This window comes from Chelmon rostratus, chromosome 4 (genome assembly GCF_017976325.1).
Source record: "Chelmon rostratus isolate fCheRos1 chromosome 4, fCheRos1.pri, whole genome shotgun sequence".
NCBI lineage: Eukaryota > Metazoa > Chordata > Actinopteri > Chaetodontiformes > Chaetodontidae > Chelmon > Chelmon rostratus.
This window is the reverse complement of record NC_055661.1, coordinates 18,600,666-18,621,107: the sequence shown is the minus strand read 5'-3', so window position 1 is coordinate 18,621,107 and position 20,442 is coordinate 18,600,666. Positions and strand designations below refer to the sequence as shown.

The 20,442-nt window shown below is 42.1% G+C and overlaps 1 protein-coding gene across 1 annotated transcript in view; it reads right to left on the bottom strand.

Moving 5' to 3' along the window:
- Positions 1-240: 240 nt before the first annotated feature.
- eps15 (epidermal growth factor receptor pathway substrate 15) overlaps positions 241-20,442 on the bottom strand; it is a 29,167-nt gene continuing 8,965 nt past the window's right edge. Inside the window, exons 13-25 of the mRNA XM_041934646.1 lie at positions 17,941-18,013; positions 15,274-15,435; positions 14,901-15,098; positions 14,140-14,559; positions 13,913-13,993; positions 9,689-9,854; positions 9,502-9,546; positions 8,981-9,372; positions 8,369-8,438; positions 8,180-8,250; positions 7,643-7,778; positions 7,229-7,434; positions 241-3,255 (exon numbers count right to left, since the gene is read on the bottom strand). Of these exons, the coding sequence (XP_041790580.1) occupies positions 3,115-3,255; positions 7,229-7,434; positions 7,643-7,778; positions 8,180-8,250; positions 8,369-8,438; positions 8,981-9,372; positions 9,502-9,546; positions 9,689-9,854; positions 13,913-13,993; positions 14,140-14,559; positions 14,901-15,098; positions 15,274-15,435; positions 17,941-18,013 (2,161 nt within the window). The 3' untranslated portion in view covers positions 241-3,114. The remainder of the gene's footprint in view (positions 3,256-7,228; positions 7,435-7,642; positions 7,779-8,179; positions 8,251-8,368; positions 8,439-8,980; positions 9,373-9,501; positions 9,547-9,688; positions 9,855-13,912; positions 13,994-14,139; positions 14,560-14,900; positions 15,099-15,273; positions 15,436-17,940; positions 18,014-20,442) is intronic.

Sequence of the window (20,442 nt, the reverse complement as noted above, 5' to 3'; positions counted from 1 at the left end):
TTGTAGCGAATGCACTGTTGGGTAGTTTGACCTGTAACATCAGCATATCTTAAAGTACAATATTCCCCTCTGAAGTCGAGTAGAAGTATAAAGTAGCATAGAAGTGCCTCAAAAATGTATTTCAATACAGTAATTGAGTACATTTTCTTACTTTCCACCACTGTTTTTACTCAATTATACTTTCTCCTGTAATGTATGATGCAGCATTGCTACTTTTACTCAAGTAAAGGATCTAAATCTCCACCAGTGCCTGCTAAAGACAATAACATGACGTGATCCCAGTAAGAACACACAGAACTACACATGTTTAATATTTATTCTGTTTCATTAAATGCATTACATATTCTGGCCGAACCTCCCAATAAGTATTTTTTCTTACATGTTAGAAAATACAAAATAAAATACATTTAGCTTGAGTTTTAAAAAGCCTTTATGGGTACGCCTAGAAACATTAAGTGGTTCTTGATTTGTAAAATTCAAAGAGTCTGTACAAATGACAGCAACGCGTCTGGTGGCCTTGAAATTCGGGAGAATGAGAAATACTCAGCGGTGAAGGTGAAGAACAGACAGACGACTCTGGCTCTGTTGAATTTACAATAAACTGCAATATGAGAGATGCAGCAGGAAGTGCAGGACAAACCACAGACAGTAAACTGGTTAGACATGAGAAGAGGAAATGACGATGCTCGTTCTAAACAAGGCCGAAAGGTGAGTCAGAACAGGAAGATGTGTTCAAAATGTTATGCACTGTTTGGTCAGAAATTAGCAAAAGAAATGAAAACAAAGGCCTCCTGCTCTTCAGCCGAGCCTTCCCTTGTTCAGAAACCGTCTGTCACAGTTTAGCACTCAGTGTTAAGTAACTTAGCTCATTTTCTGGCAGAAACACAAAACTGCCCAGTAAGAAGAAGAGGAAGAATAACTGGCCAAGCACCTGCTGTGAGGGCGATAACAGGAATGAGGTGGCAGTGCAGCGGGAGTGTTTATCCTCACAACACACCAGCAGGTTTTTCTGCAAGTTAAATCCCCACAGAGTCTGAAGTGGACAGACGGAACGCAGACACACACGAGCCAACTTTTACTGACTTTGTGTAAGACTTTGAAATCCAGTTCGCCTCTCACAGAAGAGACAAAAAAAAAAACATTGCAGAAAAATAAATTTTTGACAAATGCGAACAAAAGAAGCACCAACAGTGGCAGACACTGAAATGGGACCTGGTGTGAGATTTGTGAAATGGATATAGACTACTTGGGGAAGTTTTTTCTTTATGCGCTTCTCTCATTAATTAAAAATAGTATTTACACAACTAGCCCACATGCTGCAAAGTGTCATTCAGCACAACACAATCGGCAGAATACGTGTTGGTACTGCATGTCTCTACAAACCACAGGTATGTTCAGGTTTTATGTTGAAACCACTTTAAGACAAGTTAGGAAAAGCTCACGTTTTGGCTGAAAATACCCAGTTTTGTTGCCACAAACGTGGCTCGTCTCGCTGTCAGGCCACCACGAGAAAACCCAGCTCATACATGTACCGTAATCTGAACTACGTCACTTTATCTACTGGAAAGTATGAAGTGTACAAATTTAACGTATCTGTGGTTTGCAGAAACGTATAATGGCGACATTTTATTCTGACGTCTGTGCTGTTCATCAAGACACTGATTTAAGGGAGACTGTGTTGTGCCCAACACTGACCCCCGGCCTCCCAGTATGGGGTGGATCAATCAGGATTAATAATATTATCAACACCATTTATTTAATGCATGAGTGAAAAGAGGAGGAAAAGTGGGTATAAATCTGTTTTTTCCGACTCATACATTCATCTCTGACAACCCATTTTCTATTCTGAACTCATGTTTGTCCGTTAATCCCCAAACTCAACAGTTTTCCAACCACATTTCAGAAAAAAATAATATTCTTTAATCTCAGGCCACACTGATAAAATGTCTCAGAAATTGCCCAGAATTTAAAGTTTCACATTAATTAAAAGACAATAAGCATTTTGGAGATGAAATTAACATTTTTAGAGCTATATGATCTAATTCTCTGATAATGAATGTTGGACTTTAGAAATGCAGATGTGTTCTTGTTTTGTGCAATCCCTTCTAGCGTTCCCTGAAACTTAATGCTAATTAATACGTAATCATTACATGTTATCGATGTAGTTTCATTCCTTTCAGTCTCTCCCCAAAACTCTCGAACACAGACAGAACAGATGATGGCTAAAGCAAAGCACTGCTGACTTTTAAAAGACATTTAAGTGTCTAGAAGCTGAAGGTTGTGATGGATTTGTTCAATTTTAGTATAAATGTGCACATGCGTTTCACATATGAGAGGACTGGTAACTTCCAGTTAAACGTGTAGAAATGTTGAAGTCTGTCACCCCGTCGTGAACAGAAATATCTTTCAAAATCTCATCGGCCCTCTGCTATCATACAGGACTGGAAAAGTACATGGTCAGTCCATTTCAAAGGACTGACATGCACCCTTATATTTTATTACAATGCCTCAGAAAACACACATTCTTTCCCCTCAGCTTGCCGTCTTAAAGCCACACACAGTTCAAGATTTAGTTTCAGAAGATTAACCAACAGCTGGAAGGAAATTGGGGGAAGTAGGGGCACTACAAAATTAGGAGTGAGCTGAGTGTCAATAAAGTGTAGTGAGAAGTGTTAGTGGACTTTTGACAAGGCTGTTTCAATGTAGTCAGTGTGTGTTTAAATAAATTACATTCTGGGGAGTTAATGCGGCATTAAAGGAGCAATCTTATCATCTGACAATCTCTAAATCCATATTCACTGCATTTCTTTCAACAATCCATTCTTTGGAGCGTACACTCCACCTTGGTCCTCGCCTCCATTAAGAAACCACAGAGAGCAACAGGATGGGAAACACGGTGCTGCAGTGAACGGTGGACACAGTGTGGGGAGACGGGGCGTCCAGAGATTCAGAGGTGCGTTTATTCTAGAAGTCTCTTCATGGGGTCAGCAGGTGCTGCTGAATCAGTCCTACACAGTCCCTGCTTTGCTTTGGTGCTTTCTGTGCTGGGCCAGGCCGTGCCGAGCTGTGCCGGGCCGGGCCGCTGGAGGAGGGAAGGAGGGGGAAACGAGCTCCTCAGGAGAGTTCAGACTTGCTGAGTGCGATGGCCAGCTCCAGGTCCTCTTGTTCCTGCTGGGTGAGTCTGGCAAGTCGCTCCTTTTCCTCTCGCTCGCTCTCGCGCTTTGCCCACTCTATCATGTCTTCCTCTGTTGGATACTGCTCCGTGACACAGAAAACACACATGAACAAACACACACACACACACGTCACACACAGGGGGGAAGGACAGAACAGCACATAATGCAAAGAAATATGGGGGTGAGAGGAGACACAAACACAGACAAACAGATGTACAGTTAACAGATTCTCAAAGATAAAATACTTGGCTGACAACAGATAACCAACAAGAACAACAGTACCTGGATGATATAACGCATGCCATTACCGTTAAGCACTGTGAGCTCCATAAAGAGACTGCTGCTTTCAGTGCTGTTGTACTACATTTCACAATTGTTGCCGTTTCTTTTGTGATCCTGTCACATCCATGTAATCGTGTTTCCGGGGATAATGTCTCAAAGGGAATGTTTGCTGTCAGTATGGCCGTATCAATACTGTCTTTATGAGGCCAATATTGATATTTTCTTTTTAAAAAAAACACAAGACTAATCTTTAGAATGCCTTAAATTTGGTTATTTCAGTATTGTGACTGAGTTGAGCCGGTTATTTTACAGTTTAAAACTAAACCTGCCAGAGCACCGGGGTGGACAAACTATGTTATAGTTTCTTGAACATATCTTTGGCATTTCTCTACGACAATTTCTCTTTCTCTTCTTTTAAGATCATTTTTGAGGCATTTTTTGCCAGGAAATTTGACAGGACACGAGAGGAAAAAGAAGGACAGAATGACACGCAGCAAAGGTCCCTGACTGGAATCAAACCAGGGACATCTCAGTTTACAAAGTATGCATCTTAACCCCCTAAACCACAGTGGCATCCCCTGAAATTTCTTGTCACAAATCTACAGCCATGTATGCGTAATGGATATATCAGTGTCAGTGCAGCTGTTAGGCTTTACAGTGGTGTCGCAGCAGGTCACAGAGAAAGGCATCCTGAACTTTATATCACAGCTACAGAACACAGAGCACTTCTGTGTAATATATTTCTAATGAGGGTAAAACAGAGTGACAGAGTCAGATCTGTCAATGCCTGAACAGACACTGACATAATCAATATTTTGAGAACCCACTGACAGTTGACTCCTGTCAAAGTGGACACAGTGGACGTGTAAGCACAGGTGTAACTAATGACACTAACCTGCAGTAAATCATCATCTGTGTCAGTAAGCCAACATGCACAATATAAAGGCCTGTGAACTGATGCACCTAAATGCAACACAGCCATCGCTGTTATTAGTTACACCTGTGTTTGATAAGTAGAAATGTCCATCATGAGAAAGGTCCATCACTGTGTGGTCTATAAATCCAAAATGTCACATTTCACGTCTCCCAAGCAAAACACAACCAACTTTAAAAAAAAAAAACAACAACAACAACAACAAGCCTTTTCAATCAGTTGAGAGAGACAGTCTCTGCCTCTCAGGCCTGTGTCATCACTATAAACACACAGTCTGCTGGTTAATGATTACAACACCCGACATGCACTGTGTCAACAGGTTCATTATTCTCAATGAATGACAGACAGAAGCATCACAGGTCATCACAGCGCATCTCCACCCATGCAAAGGAAAAGTAGGAAGCGACGACCACGTTCACTAGGAGGCCTTTTCGAGACGATGATTTCGGTGTAAAGTAGAGCAGAACATGCACGACGAGAACATTTAAGAAACATATAACGGATTTAGTAGAGAACATGCATTTATTACTTGCAGGCGATACATTCCACTGCTGCTTTCAAATATGAATGAAATCAGAAATCAATAAAGTACTTAAGCAAGAGGAACGACACACTGTATTGTTAAACTTAAAGAGACCGTTCACATATCTGGAACTTTTGTCATTTTCAGTGACTGAAGTGATTTAATGGGATTCTGTCAAAATACTTGAAGGAACCATACTGGTGTTTTTGCATGTTTTAGCCCATTTTGTACAAAACCTCTCAATTTCATGTCATTGGCAAACATTTTCCAAAGCGTACCACACTGTAGATTATTGGAAGTATTTTCCAGCTGTGCATGTAGCCACTACAGTGAGACATGGTTGACATAAAATTATCCAGATTAATGACGTGTTTACCTTCATTACTGTCAGTTGCGACAATTCAAGACATGCTTTGGAAAGTGTCTGTGGTGATGTAAAGTATCGTCACAACTTGTTTTAAATGACGTGCAAATGCAAAAACATTGGTATGGCCCTTTAAAAGCTGAGGCATTTGCAGATAGTGGTGTCATGGATGTACATAGAAGCCAGAGATGGTGCCCTTGATTCAACTCTTTATTCAACTTTTATGACAGAGGTGTAAAGACACACACACACACACACACACGCACACACGCACACGCACACACGCACACGCACAGAATACAGGCGATCTGTTTCTCGACCAGACAAGGGCTGAATGAATGAAGGGATGGATGGATGAACAGATGGATGCTTGGGTAAATAAATAAATAGCGGTAAAGGAAAAACAAAACAAAACACTGATTTTGAGGAATGGCGGAGGCAGTGGTATGAGTGAATGAGAGCCAGCTAATCAAACACACAGTTAGTGCGTGCAGGTTGGGGTTCCACGGGCACATGCGGGTGCAGTCATGTGAGGCATCAACAGTCTTTTAATAATAGACATCCATCCCAAATTCACAGCTTGACAGTACACTTCTATGCAGTCTTACAAAGGGAAGAGCTGAGAGGACCTTAATACTATTACTGATTTATTCCTGATACATCAACAGGGGTTCAACCCATGTTTAGACAGATGTGCAATGACTCATTTTACTGTTTTGCCACAACTGCTTTTTTTATTTTTTGATTGTTTGATATCCTCACTATTGTACACAAACAGGAATCTGTAATTCCCTTGGTCTTCTCAGTTAATGCAATATAATCATTACAGCAACCTGGCTTTTACCTGTGAAAAGAAGGGACTAAAGGCGGTATTTCTCAAAAAGGTGTCTGTTGTGTTCCTGCTGCTGCACATTTCTCCTGGAGCATGTTTGATCAATGTGTTTGCGGAACACTGATTGATTCATAAATTTCAAGTTCATAAGTTGAATTGGTCTGAAAGGAGGCAGCAGGTATGACTCTGCGTCTCGTTAGTCAAGGTCAACTGCTGTGACGCCTTTAGGCCATAATTGTGCCGACTCAGCAACATACTGAGTCTGAGCTCAGTCACTGGTCAAACTCAGAATGACCACTTTGCACCGAGAGCAATTTTAAATTTACCTGAGATGCAATCTCAATGTAAAAAAAGGTGCATAAAATGAAACATTTTGCAAGAAAATACCTATCTCATTTTGGAATGAAATATGTAATGTCAGTGTGCTGAGTTGGGATGGCTAACAAAAGCAAAATACAAGCAGCCTCTCATCTCTCCATTCACTGCCAACCATTAAGAGGGATCATGAAGATAGATGTGTATTTTAACTAATTATTCATTAATTTGTGTGAGAACTTGTCTGTTACAACAAAAATGTTGCTGAGTTAATACATGAAAGTATTGATAATAGCTAAAATGACATTTCTGTACATTTCCTTTTCAAGTATGACAGTGCAACTTCAATCATAGGGCTTAAATTAAGCGCAATCATAATATAAATCAGTAACGAAAAATAATTACAAGTAAAAAGAATCTTTACATGGCAAGGAAATTCAAAATATATTCATAATAAAGAGCTAAATATACATCAGTTGCAGACAGAATGCAAGAAAAAAATATAGAAGATTTATCTGCTTATTCTAGCTTAAATCAAGAAAACAAGGTTATCAAATAAACAAATGTAGCATTAAGAACCTGTGCTACTATGTGACACTTTACATAAGCTGATTAGTTCTCTTCTTTGGGGCTTTTAAATGGCAGTGGATGGAGTGATTTATAACGCTGGCCTGATTTGCTTGATGGTTGTGATTTAATCAAACAACTAAATCAGATTTATTAGCAGGGGAAAAAAGAGAAGAGGGCGTAGCTATTGAGAGTCAGGTGAAGGTGAGGGAGAGGGAGAGAGGGAGGTGCTCACTTTGTCAAAGCTGGCAAATCGGTCAGCTTCCCGTACGTTGTGACGAGGAGGGGAGGAGGGGGCAAAGGGGTCGGCTATCGGATCCTTGGCAGGCAGGGAAGAGGAGGAGGCCGAGGAGGTGAAGTCTCCTGACAGCTGTGGGAGGAAGTGCCCTCGTCGTTGGAAGGAGTCAGAGGACTCTGTTCTGGAGAGGGATGATCTCTTACCTGACAAGGCAAAGACAGACAGACATACAGACATATGCAAGTGTGAATGCAGACACACAGAAAAGGAATAAACCCGAAGAATGAAGAAAGACAGACCAAGCATGGACCAGCATAATTTAACACAATGCATCCCGACATTACTGCGAGGAGCACGACATTTGACAACAGTTACCTTTCCACAGTGAGATCGAACAATGCAAGTACTGACCTGGAGGTGGAGGAGGTGGTCTAGTTGGCGTACCCGTTTTTGGGGGCAGGGCTGGGGGCACATCAGGGCCGGCAGACTGGCCATCTTCCTGGAACAGGTTCTTATTGTTGATGCCAAACTGGTCAGCACCGTTTGACTGAAACAGAAGGTTCACGCCAAATCAAGTACATACAGTAAAAATAAACAAAAATTACACATGGAGCTGCTTGAGCAGAATCATAACAATTTAAAAAAAATACTGCAAAAATACTCTGATACAACTGCATCATAAAACAATATACAGAGGCAACATTTCTGGAACACACTTGTCAAGTCCAAGAATTGAGTATTGCAGCTATTTCCTCCTATAAACCACAAGACACTCAACAACTCATTCACAGTCTTCCTGGATATACTGGTATTACCGCAGAAGTGAGTTCAATGGGTCACAACAACTTCTATTTCCGATATTCAGCATGTTTCACTCCATAAGACAGCAGGTGTATCTCAGCACTGTGTGGGTGAAGCACTAGGGTCTGAACAACAAATCTCGATTACCTTTGCCAAGGCAGTGAAATCTGCAAAGCCCCCTCCAAATGATTCATTACCAAACACAGCAGCAAACGGATCTGGAACATGAGAATATAAATGTCAAAGAGCATATAAACCTGGCAACACCCATACAGACTATGTAAATAGTGCAATGGGATCTGTCCCCAGACGGTGGCGCTATGTCACGAGTCATACCTGGATCTAAGCTGGCGTTCACTGTAGTACCACCTGGAGCGAACGGGTCATTGGTTGTTGCAGTGTCCTTCTGATAACAGAACATGCAGGACTTATTACATATGTATTGTACAATAAATTCTGCTGTGGACATGAATATTCTCAAAGTTAATGTGATCAACTGGAAGTATGAGTAAAGTACATTAAACAAAAATAAAGACTACTGCTCATCCCGGGGCCCTTTCATAAAACTTTCTCTCTCTCGCTCTCACTAAATGCACTTTTACTTCACTTCTAGCTAAAACGGCAGCAAAATTAGTCGTATTTATTTTGTTGTCTTCTTTTCCAGGTCTATACTGATTTAATAACTAATTTAATTTAACGTAACTAATTTGTTATTTTCACTTTCAATTTATTACTGTTCCTTTTGGTGATTATTTTGCAAAGAAGACCTGCCAAGACAGCGACATAAAAAGCTGCAAATACACTAATAAAAAATAATAATAATAATAATAAAATAAAAAATATTCATGACTGGGAATTAATTGTTGTTGTCTTCTCCTTTATATTAAGAATGTTCAATACCTTGCCACTCAATACACTGTGACCAGGTTTTACAGCAGGCCTACTCACCACAGCCAAATCAGAGCTGGGTGGAGAGCAGCTGAAGGGATCTGTCCCTCCGTCCTGAGAACCGAATGGATCCGCCTCCCCAGTGGTATTCATTTTGCGTCCGAACGGGTCAGACTCGGCCATATTGCTACCAGAGGAGGTGAATGGATCCTTGGCTGCTAAAGCTGGATTGGAAGGTTTGGAGGTGAAGGGATCTGGACCCGGTGCAGCTGCTGCATCGTTTACCTTGGCCGCAAACAGGTCTGGTTCTGGCATGCCAGTAGTGGTACCAAAGGGGTCGGCAGAGGCAGAGAAAGGGTCGTCTGAGGAAAAGGGGGCGCCGGAGGACTGTGCGAAGAAAGAGTCTGCAGCAAAGGGGTCTGACCCTTTGAAGGGATCTCCTCCGAATGGATCTGATTAGACAGCAACAGATACAGAATCGGACACAAAGACAGACATAAACATACATATTGATTTATTTTTTAGGATCTTTCACATGGAAGAGATTAGTTTGTCTGCTCACCCCTTCTAAATGGGCTTACCTGCAACATCTGCTTTACCAAACGGATCATCTTTGAATGGATCGTCTATAAGGTGGAAAAACAATCATCTGCATGACTACACTGACATCAACAAATCAATTTGAAGGAGAAAGTCATTTTTTTCCCCAAACATTGGGGTCTTTTGTAGGAAAGCAATTTCATTTGCAAGCTGTCTGTGGGGACTCACGGTCAGTAAAAGGGTCTGAATTGAAGAAGTCCATCTCAGGCAGGGAGGGAGGGCTGGTCTGCGGCGGCACAGAGCAAGGGCCGACTTGAGGTGGTAATGAGGAGGTGGTGGTGGTCTCTGGGGACTCTGCTGGCTCCTGTTTGCTCTCTGGCTCTGGCGATGCAACCTGTCAGACAACAACAGAGTTCTGCTGACAAGCTTGAACACTACAGTAAATGATGTGAGCATTGTGTTTACGTTAGGGATGCACGATAATTATTCCCGTTATCGATAATTATTCCTGTTATAACAGGAATAACAGGAAATTACGACGTCATTACAATAACTCGTGACGAATATCAAAATATCGTGACGAACAGCCCCGATAACATATGTGTTTTTGTCAGCACGGCAGTGCCTCGCTCCCACTATGAGACCAGAATGGCCTGCAGTGAATGCTGCGTTCAAGTGACGTTAGCATAATCAGAAAAACTCTTTCTCACTGGGAAAAATCAAGAATACCCCCTCATGCCAGAAAACAACTCGTTAACTCGGTCATAATTTTGCTAGTTGCTGACTTGAATTAACATTCGCAGTATTTCTTCACATGTTACACACAAAAAATAGAAACATGAACTTAAACAGGCCGAAAGAACGACTGGCAAACGAGGGAACGGGGGAATGTACGTTACACCTTGAATGCAGCATGCGGTATAGCGTGCTTATGAAAACAGAGTTCAGACTTCTTCAAAGTTTCCGAAGGAGACAGTGGCACAAGCTTTAATACCTGATCAGTCACCGGAAACATAACCACTGTTTTGACGGAGTTTGGAAAGCGTATGAGGACGCCCGGCCTGCTAAAGACGCTAACGTTAGCAAGCCAGCTGCAAAGAAGCCACCAGGACTTACGGGTCGGCGAGGCTTTCGAAAAGTCCAAGAAATTTGCCAAAGATGACCCACAGGCTCAGGTTATTGAAGATTTAATCATGGACGTGATGGTGCTTGACTCACTATGGACTGCCCTTCTTCAGTTTGTTTACATAGATAGTCTAAGTAAGGGATCATGTATCTTCCTTCAGGATGACACAGAAGCCCGACGCGACGCTTCTCCGTTGGAAACTGCTCACTATACATTATCCCGCTTAGGACATGGCTTACTACTAAAGAATTCAATAGTGTGACACAAAATACTGATTAAAATATATTTTATTGATTTAAAATGTGTCTACTCTCGCCTGTCACCGCTCTCACTGCGCATCGGCTCTGAAAGTAAACACGCATGTTGCCTAGCAACCGACTCTCACTGTGTGCAGGCCGGCAGGAAAACTTATTTCTTTACAGCTATAGCGAAATCGGGCTGCCGCCATGGAAACGACTAAAACATCTCAGCAGATGTTTGATGACTAATAAATGTGGTTCAGAAGTTCATGTTCCCCTCAAGATGAATATTAATAAGTGAATTGATCCTTTTCATCAGCGCCACCATCAGGTCAGTGTTTTAGTGCTCATAAACCAAAGTGCTAGGGAGCAAATACCTGCAGAAATAAAGACACTCCCATCAGCCTCAGCTGCACCTTTTGCTAATTAGCTAAATATTAGCATGCAGTCTTAAAAAGCTAAGCTAAGATGGACATGGCAAACATTAGACGTAGCTGCTAAACATCAGTAATGAACCCAGCTGCCTCTAGAGGACACCAACACGACTATCCTGTTTTCAGCATAGCTAACCGGTGAGTGGCTTTTACTGGTTTTAATCGGGCAGTCAGTAACACACACGCTGATCAAAAACTGTGGATTTACAGACATGTCAGTGTTTGGTTCAACCATCGGTTAACTGGACTGAGCAGAAACTACAGAGACCCACCATCACTCGAACGCTGCGACATTCAGGGAAAATACACATTCTGCATGTTGGTGTTGTTGAGCTCACAGCTGTTTGTTTACCAAACCTGAATGAACAAAGTGAATCTGAGTCAGTTTTTAATTCTGATGTGAAGCTGCAGCGTCCAGAAGGTTTATTTTAACATGTTGGAAAAGAAGCACTTCATTTTTTACTTTGATTACTTGGAGGCAGAGTTACAGAAACAGAAACTGAGCTGTTAGATCAAATGTAAAGAAGTTACAACCACTTCCTGTCAGTTTTCACTTCTGATAAACTGGAAATATTTCATGTTAAACCCTGTTACCATGGTTACTCAGTGTGATCTGTGATGTCACAGTGTTGTCTGTGATGTCAGTGTGTGATGTCACTGTGATTTCACAGTGTGATGTCAGTGCGTGATGTCACTGTGTGATGTCAGTGTGTGATGTCAGTGTGTGATGTCACTGTGTGATGTCACTGTGTGATGTCACTGTGTGATGTCACCGTGTGACGTCAGTGTGTGACGTCACCGTGTGATGTCAGTGTGTGACGTCAGCGTGTGATGTCACCATGTGATGTCAGTGTGTGATGTGATGTCACAGTGTTGTCTGTGATGTCAGTGTGTGATGTCAGTGTGTGATGTCACAATGTGATGTCACAGTGTGTGATGTCAGTGTGTGATGTCAGTGTGTGATGTCAGCGTGTGATGTCACCATGTGATGTCACCATGTGATGTCAGTGTATGATGTCAGTGTGTGATGTGATGTCACAGTGTTGTCTGTGATGTCAGTGTGTGATGTCAGTGTGTGATGTCAGTGTGTGATGTCACAGTGTGTGATGTCACAGTGTGTGATGTCAGTGTGTGATGTCACAGTGTGATGTCACAGTGTGATGTCAGTGTGTGATGTCACTGTGTGATGTCACTGTGTGATGTGATGTCACAGTGTGATGTCAGTGTGTCATGTCAGTGTGTGATCAGACCTGATCAGTCACCTGAAACATAACCACCGCTTTGACGGAGTTTGGAAAGCGTATGAGGACGCCCGGCCTGCTAAAGACGCTAACGTTTCTTTACAGATATTCAGCGAAATCATGTCAAATGTGAAGAAGTGACGGGATATCCCAGACCTGAGAGAGACGTAGCTGGAGACAGAGTTTGGTTTACCGCTATTTTTTTGGACTGATGGATAAAAGTCCTGCATCAGCTGATTTCTGCTTTCAGCGTCAGACATTAAAAAATCTGTCTCCAGTTTTGTCTCCACTCAGCAGTCTTTTAGCAGACCGATCGTCCATGCTGTGTTCTTTTGGCGTTTTTTTCGTGTCTGTCGGCTTCAGTCTGGTCAATCTCTGCGTCCTCAAGTCTTTTGTGTCTTAATATCGCTCCTGCTGTCGGTCCAGCGTTGTTCTTTACTTTTCTTGTCTTTTTTGCTGGGGACATCATTCTCCAGCCAAGTGTTTGGTCCTCTCCAAACAAATTAAAAATAATGCACGGAAAATGCTCCATATTTTGCCTCTCAAATCAGCTGGCGATTTGTAATTGAGCTTGGTACATTAAGGGATTGCCCCTTTAGTCTGACTGTTAGGAACACTGCTGAATTTTCGCGATTGACCAATCAGAATTGAGTATTTAAGAGTGCTGTCTTCTAACCTCTGTCAGTACAATATGCACTGTGCATTATTTTTGTTGTCATTGAGGAATGCACTTTTTCAGTTTGTTTAAATAGAAATGTTTGAATCTAACTTGTGCCAGTGCGTTAATTTTCTATGTATATTTATTTTTTGTAAACTTCTGGAATGCACTTTTTCAGTTTGTAATCCTGATGCATGTATTTGCATCATTTCAAGGGGCCTTTATTTTTTATATCAGTAAGTAATGCACCTTATTTAAATTGATGTGAGATATCAAATTGGTTTGTTTGATAGCTTTAAGAACATGTTTGAGAGGCTTACCAATAGTTTTTCATTGGAAAAATAAATATCTCTTCATGCAAAGAGTCAAAACTGATTTTGGTTTTGTTCGTGGGATTGGTGGTGGTCATGATGTTAGGTATATGTGTGTGTTATTGGTTATCGGTATCGGCCTTTAGGAGCTGAAAGTTATCCGCTATCAGTATCGGTTTTAAAAAACAGTTATCGTGCATCCCTAGTTTACGTGACACATTTAATCATGTGATGAGTCACTAGATTGGGCTATATGCCAATGCATCTTTCATCTGCTTTTTAAAGCATTTACTCCTGCATTTATATCTTTCAGATAATGATTATCAGACACGTTCTACTAGAAAATGTGCTTGCCTAAATGACACACGGAATTTAGGAAAGCAAGGAGAGACCAATGTTGTTTACCGTCTAACACAGGTACGTCAGTAACTCGGGGCCTTTACCTTTGGTGGGCTCTCTTTAGGTGATTCCTCTGCATCATCTGTGACCTCCGAGGAGACGTCAGGTGTAGGGCTACTGTGCTCCTGGAGACATAAGAGAACATAAATTAAGCCTGTTGGCCATGCATGATTGGTGGGGGCGAAACAAGAAGGAAAACTGCAGTGCACAGGTGTAGTGGGAAGTGAAAAGTATAAAAAGGACTGATAACTAAGGCAAGTGTATTTATTACCCTAACAGTGTTTTCTTGTGGCTTGGTGAGAGATGAAACATTATTGTACATCTCAGAGGAGGCTAGACTAGTATAGAGATCATCCAATGCATCAGGTTTGAGCTTTTCCTCCTCTGGAGTCTTTGGACTCTCTTCCTCCCTCTCTTCTTCCTCTTCTCTTTCATTCATTCCTTTAACTTTTTGATCTGAATGTTCTTTCTGCTCATTGCAGAGAGCAGCTGGTTCATCCTCCTTCAGCTCTTGAGGCGGGTCTTCCTGGAAGAGGTCCTGCTGGAATGGATCCCCCTGGTGCAGCTCTGCAGTGGGGCCTGCTGATCCATTGACCATGACGGGAGAGTTATCTTCCAGGGCTCTCTTCCAGCTGAGCTGGGCAGTTACAGACCTCTCCTCCACCTGCAGGTCATTCAGTTTCTGCTGAACCTACCAGAGGAGAGAACAACACAGAGATAAATAAAATAAAGACATTGTTCCTATTTTCTGTGGAGAAAAGGAATCGTTATGAGCACGAGACACTGATTCACACCATAGACTGTATAAAACATGGACATGGTCTACTTGATGACACCCATAGGCTTCTGAAGAGCCATTGTGAAGCTCGGAGTAAGTGGCTCCAGTCGTCAACCTTCTTGGCAGTGCCTGGCTCCACAAAAATGGGCAAAGGGGCGGAGTGTGGTGCACCACATGAAGCCTAGTTGCTAAAACCGAGAGGATAGCAGTCACTCAAAGCAGCCATACCCATGTAAAGACTTGCCAAAACCAACCTGTGCAACTTGTGTAAAGGAGTCACGGACAGACTCTTGCAGAGGCGTGAGCTGCTCCTGAGCCGCCTGGACCTTCTCCTGCAGCCTCCTGCTCTCCTCCTGCAGAGCGAGGAGCTCCTCTCTGGCCTGAACCAGCTCCTCCTCGTACTGACATATCCTCTGTTCCTGGTCCTCATGCTCTGACTGCAGTGATGAAATCTGTGACAGACGTAACCCATTAAGAATGAGTTTGTATCACTCAGGAGTAGGATTCATGTGATTGGAAGAGGTTACAGATTTATAGTACTGGTGTGCTTTACTAGTAGCTGGTCAGTCGTGAAGCTTTCCAGTATGGAAATAAAGGAATCTGCCGTGAAAATTCTACCAAACCTACCAGTTGGGTTTCTTGGTTGGTCTGCTGGCGTATATGAGTCAGCTGCTCCTCCAGAGAGCCTTTCTGTTGGTCCAGCTCATCCAAGGCCTCCTGGACCTTTTGACGCTGAGCCTGGAGCCGCTGCAGCTCCTCACTCTCCCTCGCCACCTCATCCTGTAAATCCTGCAGACAACAAGCAAAAGAGGAAACAGGGGGAAGTAAGCATGTATTTCTGTGTTTTGTCACAGAAAAAACCTTGATAAAAAGAAACAGAAATGGAGCTCAACAACTGACTTTAATTATACAGATTACTTTCAGTTCCTCAGAATATGGAGGAATAAAAGAACATCCAAAATATGAATTTACAATAATGTTTTTTTTCAGCCATCACTGAAAAGAGGGACAAAAAGATCTGCATGCAAAACATGATGACAGGAGGAGGAAATGACTGAAGGTTTAATGTAAGGTCAATCCTTTTGTGAAAAGGACAGAAATTTGGGCATTCTGTAGGGTCGGTGGTATGACGGTGTATACTGTGCAACGGATGTGTCGGTTAGAGAACTGGTAATTCTTTTTGGGAGTGGGAGCTATCTTGTCATTCACAGTGTATGCACTGCTACCCTGCTACACAGCGAGCGAGTGGGTGTGTTGATGAGATTGTACAGAGTGTAGCTGCTTTGTACTTTTTTCTGCTTGCCTGTATATTGCTTCCCACTCTTTCATTGATATTGTAGATACATCCAAATACATGGAACATTGATATCAATGCAAAAACAGGATGAGTCTTCTTCATCCTGTACGCTCTGCCCAAGAATATTTCCAGTAAGTGTCACGCCTGACACAGACAAATGTGCTCCATGTGTGAAAGGGCAAATCTGGACAGTGTCCGGACCTGATTCTGCAGACATTGTCCGGACTTCATATGTGAAAACGGCTTTAGTATCTCAGCTATATATTCGGGGTGGGCAGCACGATGTAGCAGTCCAGCTGCCTCACAAGGTCACGTGACTGAGGCAGCAAGAGCACTTACTATGTTGAATTTTCACAACACTATACCATCATATATACTGTTACCATGATAAAATGACATATACTGTGTAAAAAGATCTTGGCCATATCACCATTTGCATTATGGTAGTCTAGGGGTCTCAGGCAAATACCAAGTAACTACTTCACCCCTGGTTTGATTCTTTCCTATCTGTGCTGTGTAAATAAGTAAAAACTAAGAGAGGGGAAGAAGTTAAGAATTACATAGAATTCACACAAGACAACAAAACAGAGTTTTCCACAGAGCCCACAGAGACACCAACTTCTGTTAAATTCAAACAGGGTCAACTGTTCGTCAGAAGTACGCCTACTGTTAGAAGACGGAGCAAGGGAACTTTAGCTGTATTGATTTTTTTTTTGGTTCGGAGGATGCAGGTTGTTTAATCGCAAAATATGTCGGTGAGACTTCTATTGTCCTTTCAGCAGCAGCCGAGCAGAGCTTTTCATCTGAAAGGTTAGCAAAGCAACAAAGATCTTCACCAGTCTGATGTGCAGTTTGACAGCTTACACCATTGCTACATGTCATTCAGTATACAGGACAAAACAAGCACTAATATCCTCTGTTTTTGTTTATTTTGTCATTTGAAAGTTTTTATGCCAGTACTGACAGTCACAAAAATTGAAAGAGAGGGGAGATGGTTGATGAGATGCTCAAAGGTCTCTGGCTGGACCCAACCCAGGGATGTTACAAATATGATTTATAGAAAGCATCTTAATCTGTAGCTCAGCCTGTCACCAACCAAAACATTTGTGGAAATGCAGCTGCAAATCTGTCCTACAAGGTGCTTGCAGGAACTAATCTATATCCTGGAAAATTATTTCCTAAGTCGGATTTTAGCCTGTGTCGTTGTGCTGCTGACTTTCAAGTGATGGATGTCAGAGCTCCACACCACCATGTGCCACCGCCACAAATAAATTCTGAACCTATGAGAAACACTGCAGGGGACGTCTTTGCGTAGAGTCTGACAGGGGTAACAGCAGCACAGATCATGACAGCCACAACATGTGATGTCGAGGAATATATTTAGAAAACACATTACAGTATAAAAAGCTAAAAGCACTCAAGGCGAGCCTGTAGTGCAGCTAAGAAATTGAGCTGCATCAGCATGAGAGTCCCTTGAGATCCACCCTCACACTCCAAACACAGACTGAATTCACGAAGCGGAGCAGACTAGCCCTTTAAGCCATCAGCTCCCAAAAATAGAGCCCATCTCTCAGGCTCAGAGCAGGCAGACACGCCTACACAAGGACACCAGCCTCTCCCTCTCTGAGAAACATTAACTGTGTTCCTGAACAAGCGTCTAAGACTGCCGCCCAAATGTATTATTGATCTCCTCCTCCTCCACTGTGAAAATTCTAACAACAGTGAAGACCCGCTTTAGCACCTACAGTTCTTACCATCTGCTTCTTCTCATCTGGGTTTTCATTTACAAGCAGCAGAAATACATACATGCTCATTCATGTACACTAGTTATGTTCCAACACCAGTCCTATTAAGGCAAGGATTACATATAAGAGAGTAAATATCTACACAACCACGCCATCATTCCAGTCAACCCATAAATCCCTCTTTCTCTCTGTGTCCACTGCAATGGGAACAGAGACAGACACTCACAGGCAAACAGATCATCAGGACCTTACCTGCACTTCGCTGCTGCGCTGTCTGATAGCTTCCTCCTTCTCTTTGATCTCCTCTTCCACGGAGCTCTTCTCCCTGGGGGCCCAGCACAGGAAACAGGAGTATTTAGCCACCAAGGACAGAGAGTGTAGACCCGGTGCTCCAGGTCTACCCAGCCCCTGCCAGCCCTCCGCTGAACCTTCTTTCCCCTGTCCCTGAACAACCACCACCTCTTCTCCCTGAACCACCATGATGTTCCGAAGTCGCGACTCCACAGCACAGACACAGCCGCCTGAATGCCTGCAGTTACAGCAGGTGTGTGTGAACTGATACGAAGAAATGTGGAGTGCGTGTGAGACTTCAGGGCTGCAGATGTGCGGCGCTGTAAGCGCGATGAGGGCGAGTGTTGGAGAAAGTGAGTATGTGCCTGCTCAGTCAAATGTGTGGGAGATGAGGAGCGAGAAGCAGATGGCTGCCTTGAGGATGAAGGGAGGAAGAAAGGGAGGAGGGCCGAGTGATGATGAGCCAACCTACAACATCTATCATTTTCATCCTCTCCACTGCACTCTTTCATCCACCCACCCAACCAGAGAGGAAACGGAAAAGAGTGGAGTGAGGACAAGGGATGTGTAATCACTTGTGTACAAACTGACAATTATCAAATGTGCATTTTATTTCTGTTATTACTAATTAGAAAAAGGCACAAATGTTTCAGTTTACTTTGGTGAGAGGTGTGCTGTACTTAGTGAGTTACAGTCAAAGTGTTGATACTGTGTAAGACACCAAAATTTAGCCTCTCAAGTCATTAAACTTCATCACTACTCACAATAATAACGATAATAGCATAAATGGTAGTAAGGTAACCACAATTTCAGCTATGAATTAAACCTTAGTACAGAGACAAGGGTTTATTTTGCACCAGATACGGATATCCAACATCAAAATGTGTTGAATTTCATTCACAAACATAATAACACTACTTAGAAAGTGCATGAGGTATGTGTAACAAATGTATCAAAAAGGGAATAAAACAAAAAGTAGAGGCAAAACACAACATTAAGGAATTTCCTTAGAAATACATATCCTGACTCACACTTTGATTTAAATGTACTTTTCAGTAAAACTAAACACATCTGGATAAACATACTGATAAGTACTGGTATTTCAATTTACTACATTTTCAGAGGGAGACTGATCAACCTCCTGTCACTGTTTATGTAATTTGCTGCTCCACTGTTTTCTCACATAGCTAATTATTTTTGTCTGTTGAGGCAGACAAATATAATAAGTACTGCAGTCTATGACGGAGTGATATCAAGTTTTGTTTCGGCCAACGACTGGATTGATAAATTAATCAAACATTTGGTATTATTGTTTCATTTCTGAAACCTGCACTCGTACACCCTCAGCAAAAGGTGACATTTTAGTATGCATAATGTGCACATGTTGTGTAAAACAATGGAAAACATAACAACGGAACACAAAAACAGGCATCAACCTTAAAAAGTACTTATCCTTTGCGATCCATTTGAACACTGACTAAAAATAACAGTGGCTATTTTTACATTCTCTCTCTCCTCTCACATCAAAATACGCAATTCCCTTGATAAGAGTACATTTTGTCCAAGCAAACCTACAGTTAACTCAAGCTGAGTATCACTCAGATTGCCCTCTTACCCGTCATCATCATCCTCACCATCCTCCTCGTATTGAACTGCAGGTCGCTGCCACATTTTGAAGCAGTAACAAACATGCATCATCTTTTCAAGCGCCTCTCGAGCTGCTGCCTGTCTGACGCTGTCACTTAGTTTCCATTTCTCTCCATCTTTCTTCTCTCGAACAGCTGAACAGCTGTCATCTAGTGTGTGTGTGTGTGTGTGTGTGTGTGGGTTGGGCACTTTCTCACTTCTCGTTCTGAAATTTAAATCCATGACCACTGATACTGAGTGCTCAGTATACCGATGCACGGTGAAACTAAACCTACATGTAAAAAACAACACAAAAAGATATTTGCATCTACCTTTAAAGTAACATAAGGAACTGTCAAAAAGAAGAGCTGTCACTGAAATCCATATTTTGGTAGATGATGTGCTTTCTGTCTTTTTTTCCTAATTCAAAAATTATACATATGCAGTAAAATTATTACATTTACAAAAGTAATATTTTGGGCTTGATTTTTCTCACAGAAATGGTGTATAAAGGCATAAAGGGGGGGTGAATACATGGATTCGGGTGTATATTGCATATTCTATCCATCACTCTTCCACCTTTCTGTCAAACAGCAGCTACATAACTCAGCTTTGCAACTGTGTTGCAACCAACACAGTATAATTATTTATCTTCACTGAAGCTGTGGGTGTGAGTGTTCAGAGAACATCTCAGAGAGTGACAGTGATATAATCTTGTATACTTGAACCAGTGTTTCCCGACATGCACGATGTATTTGTGGGAAACACTGCAGCCTGCTGGTCAGGAGAAGATACAGCGATAGAGTCACTTCTCTGACAGCAGACATTCATGTCCTC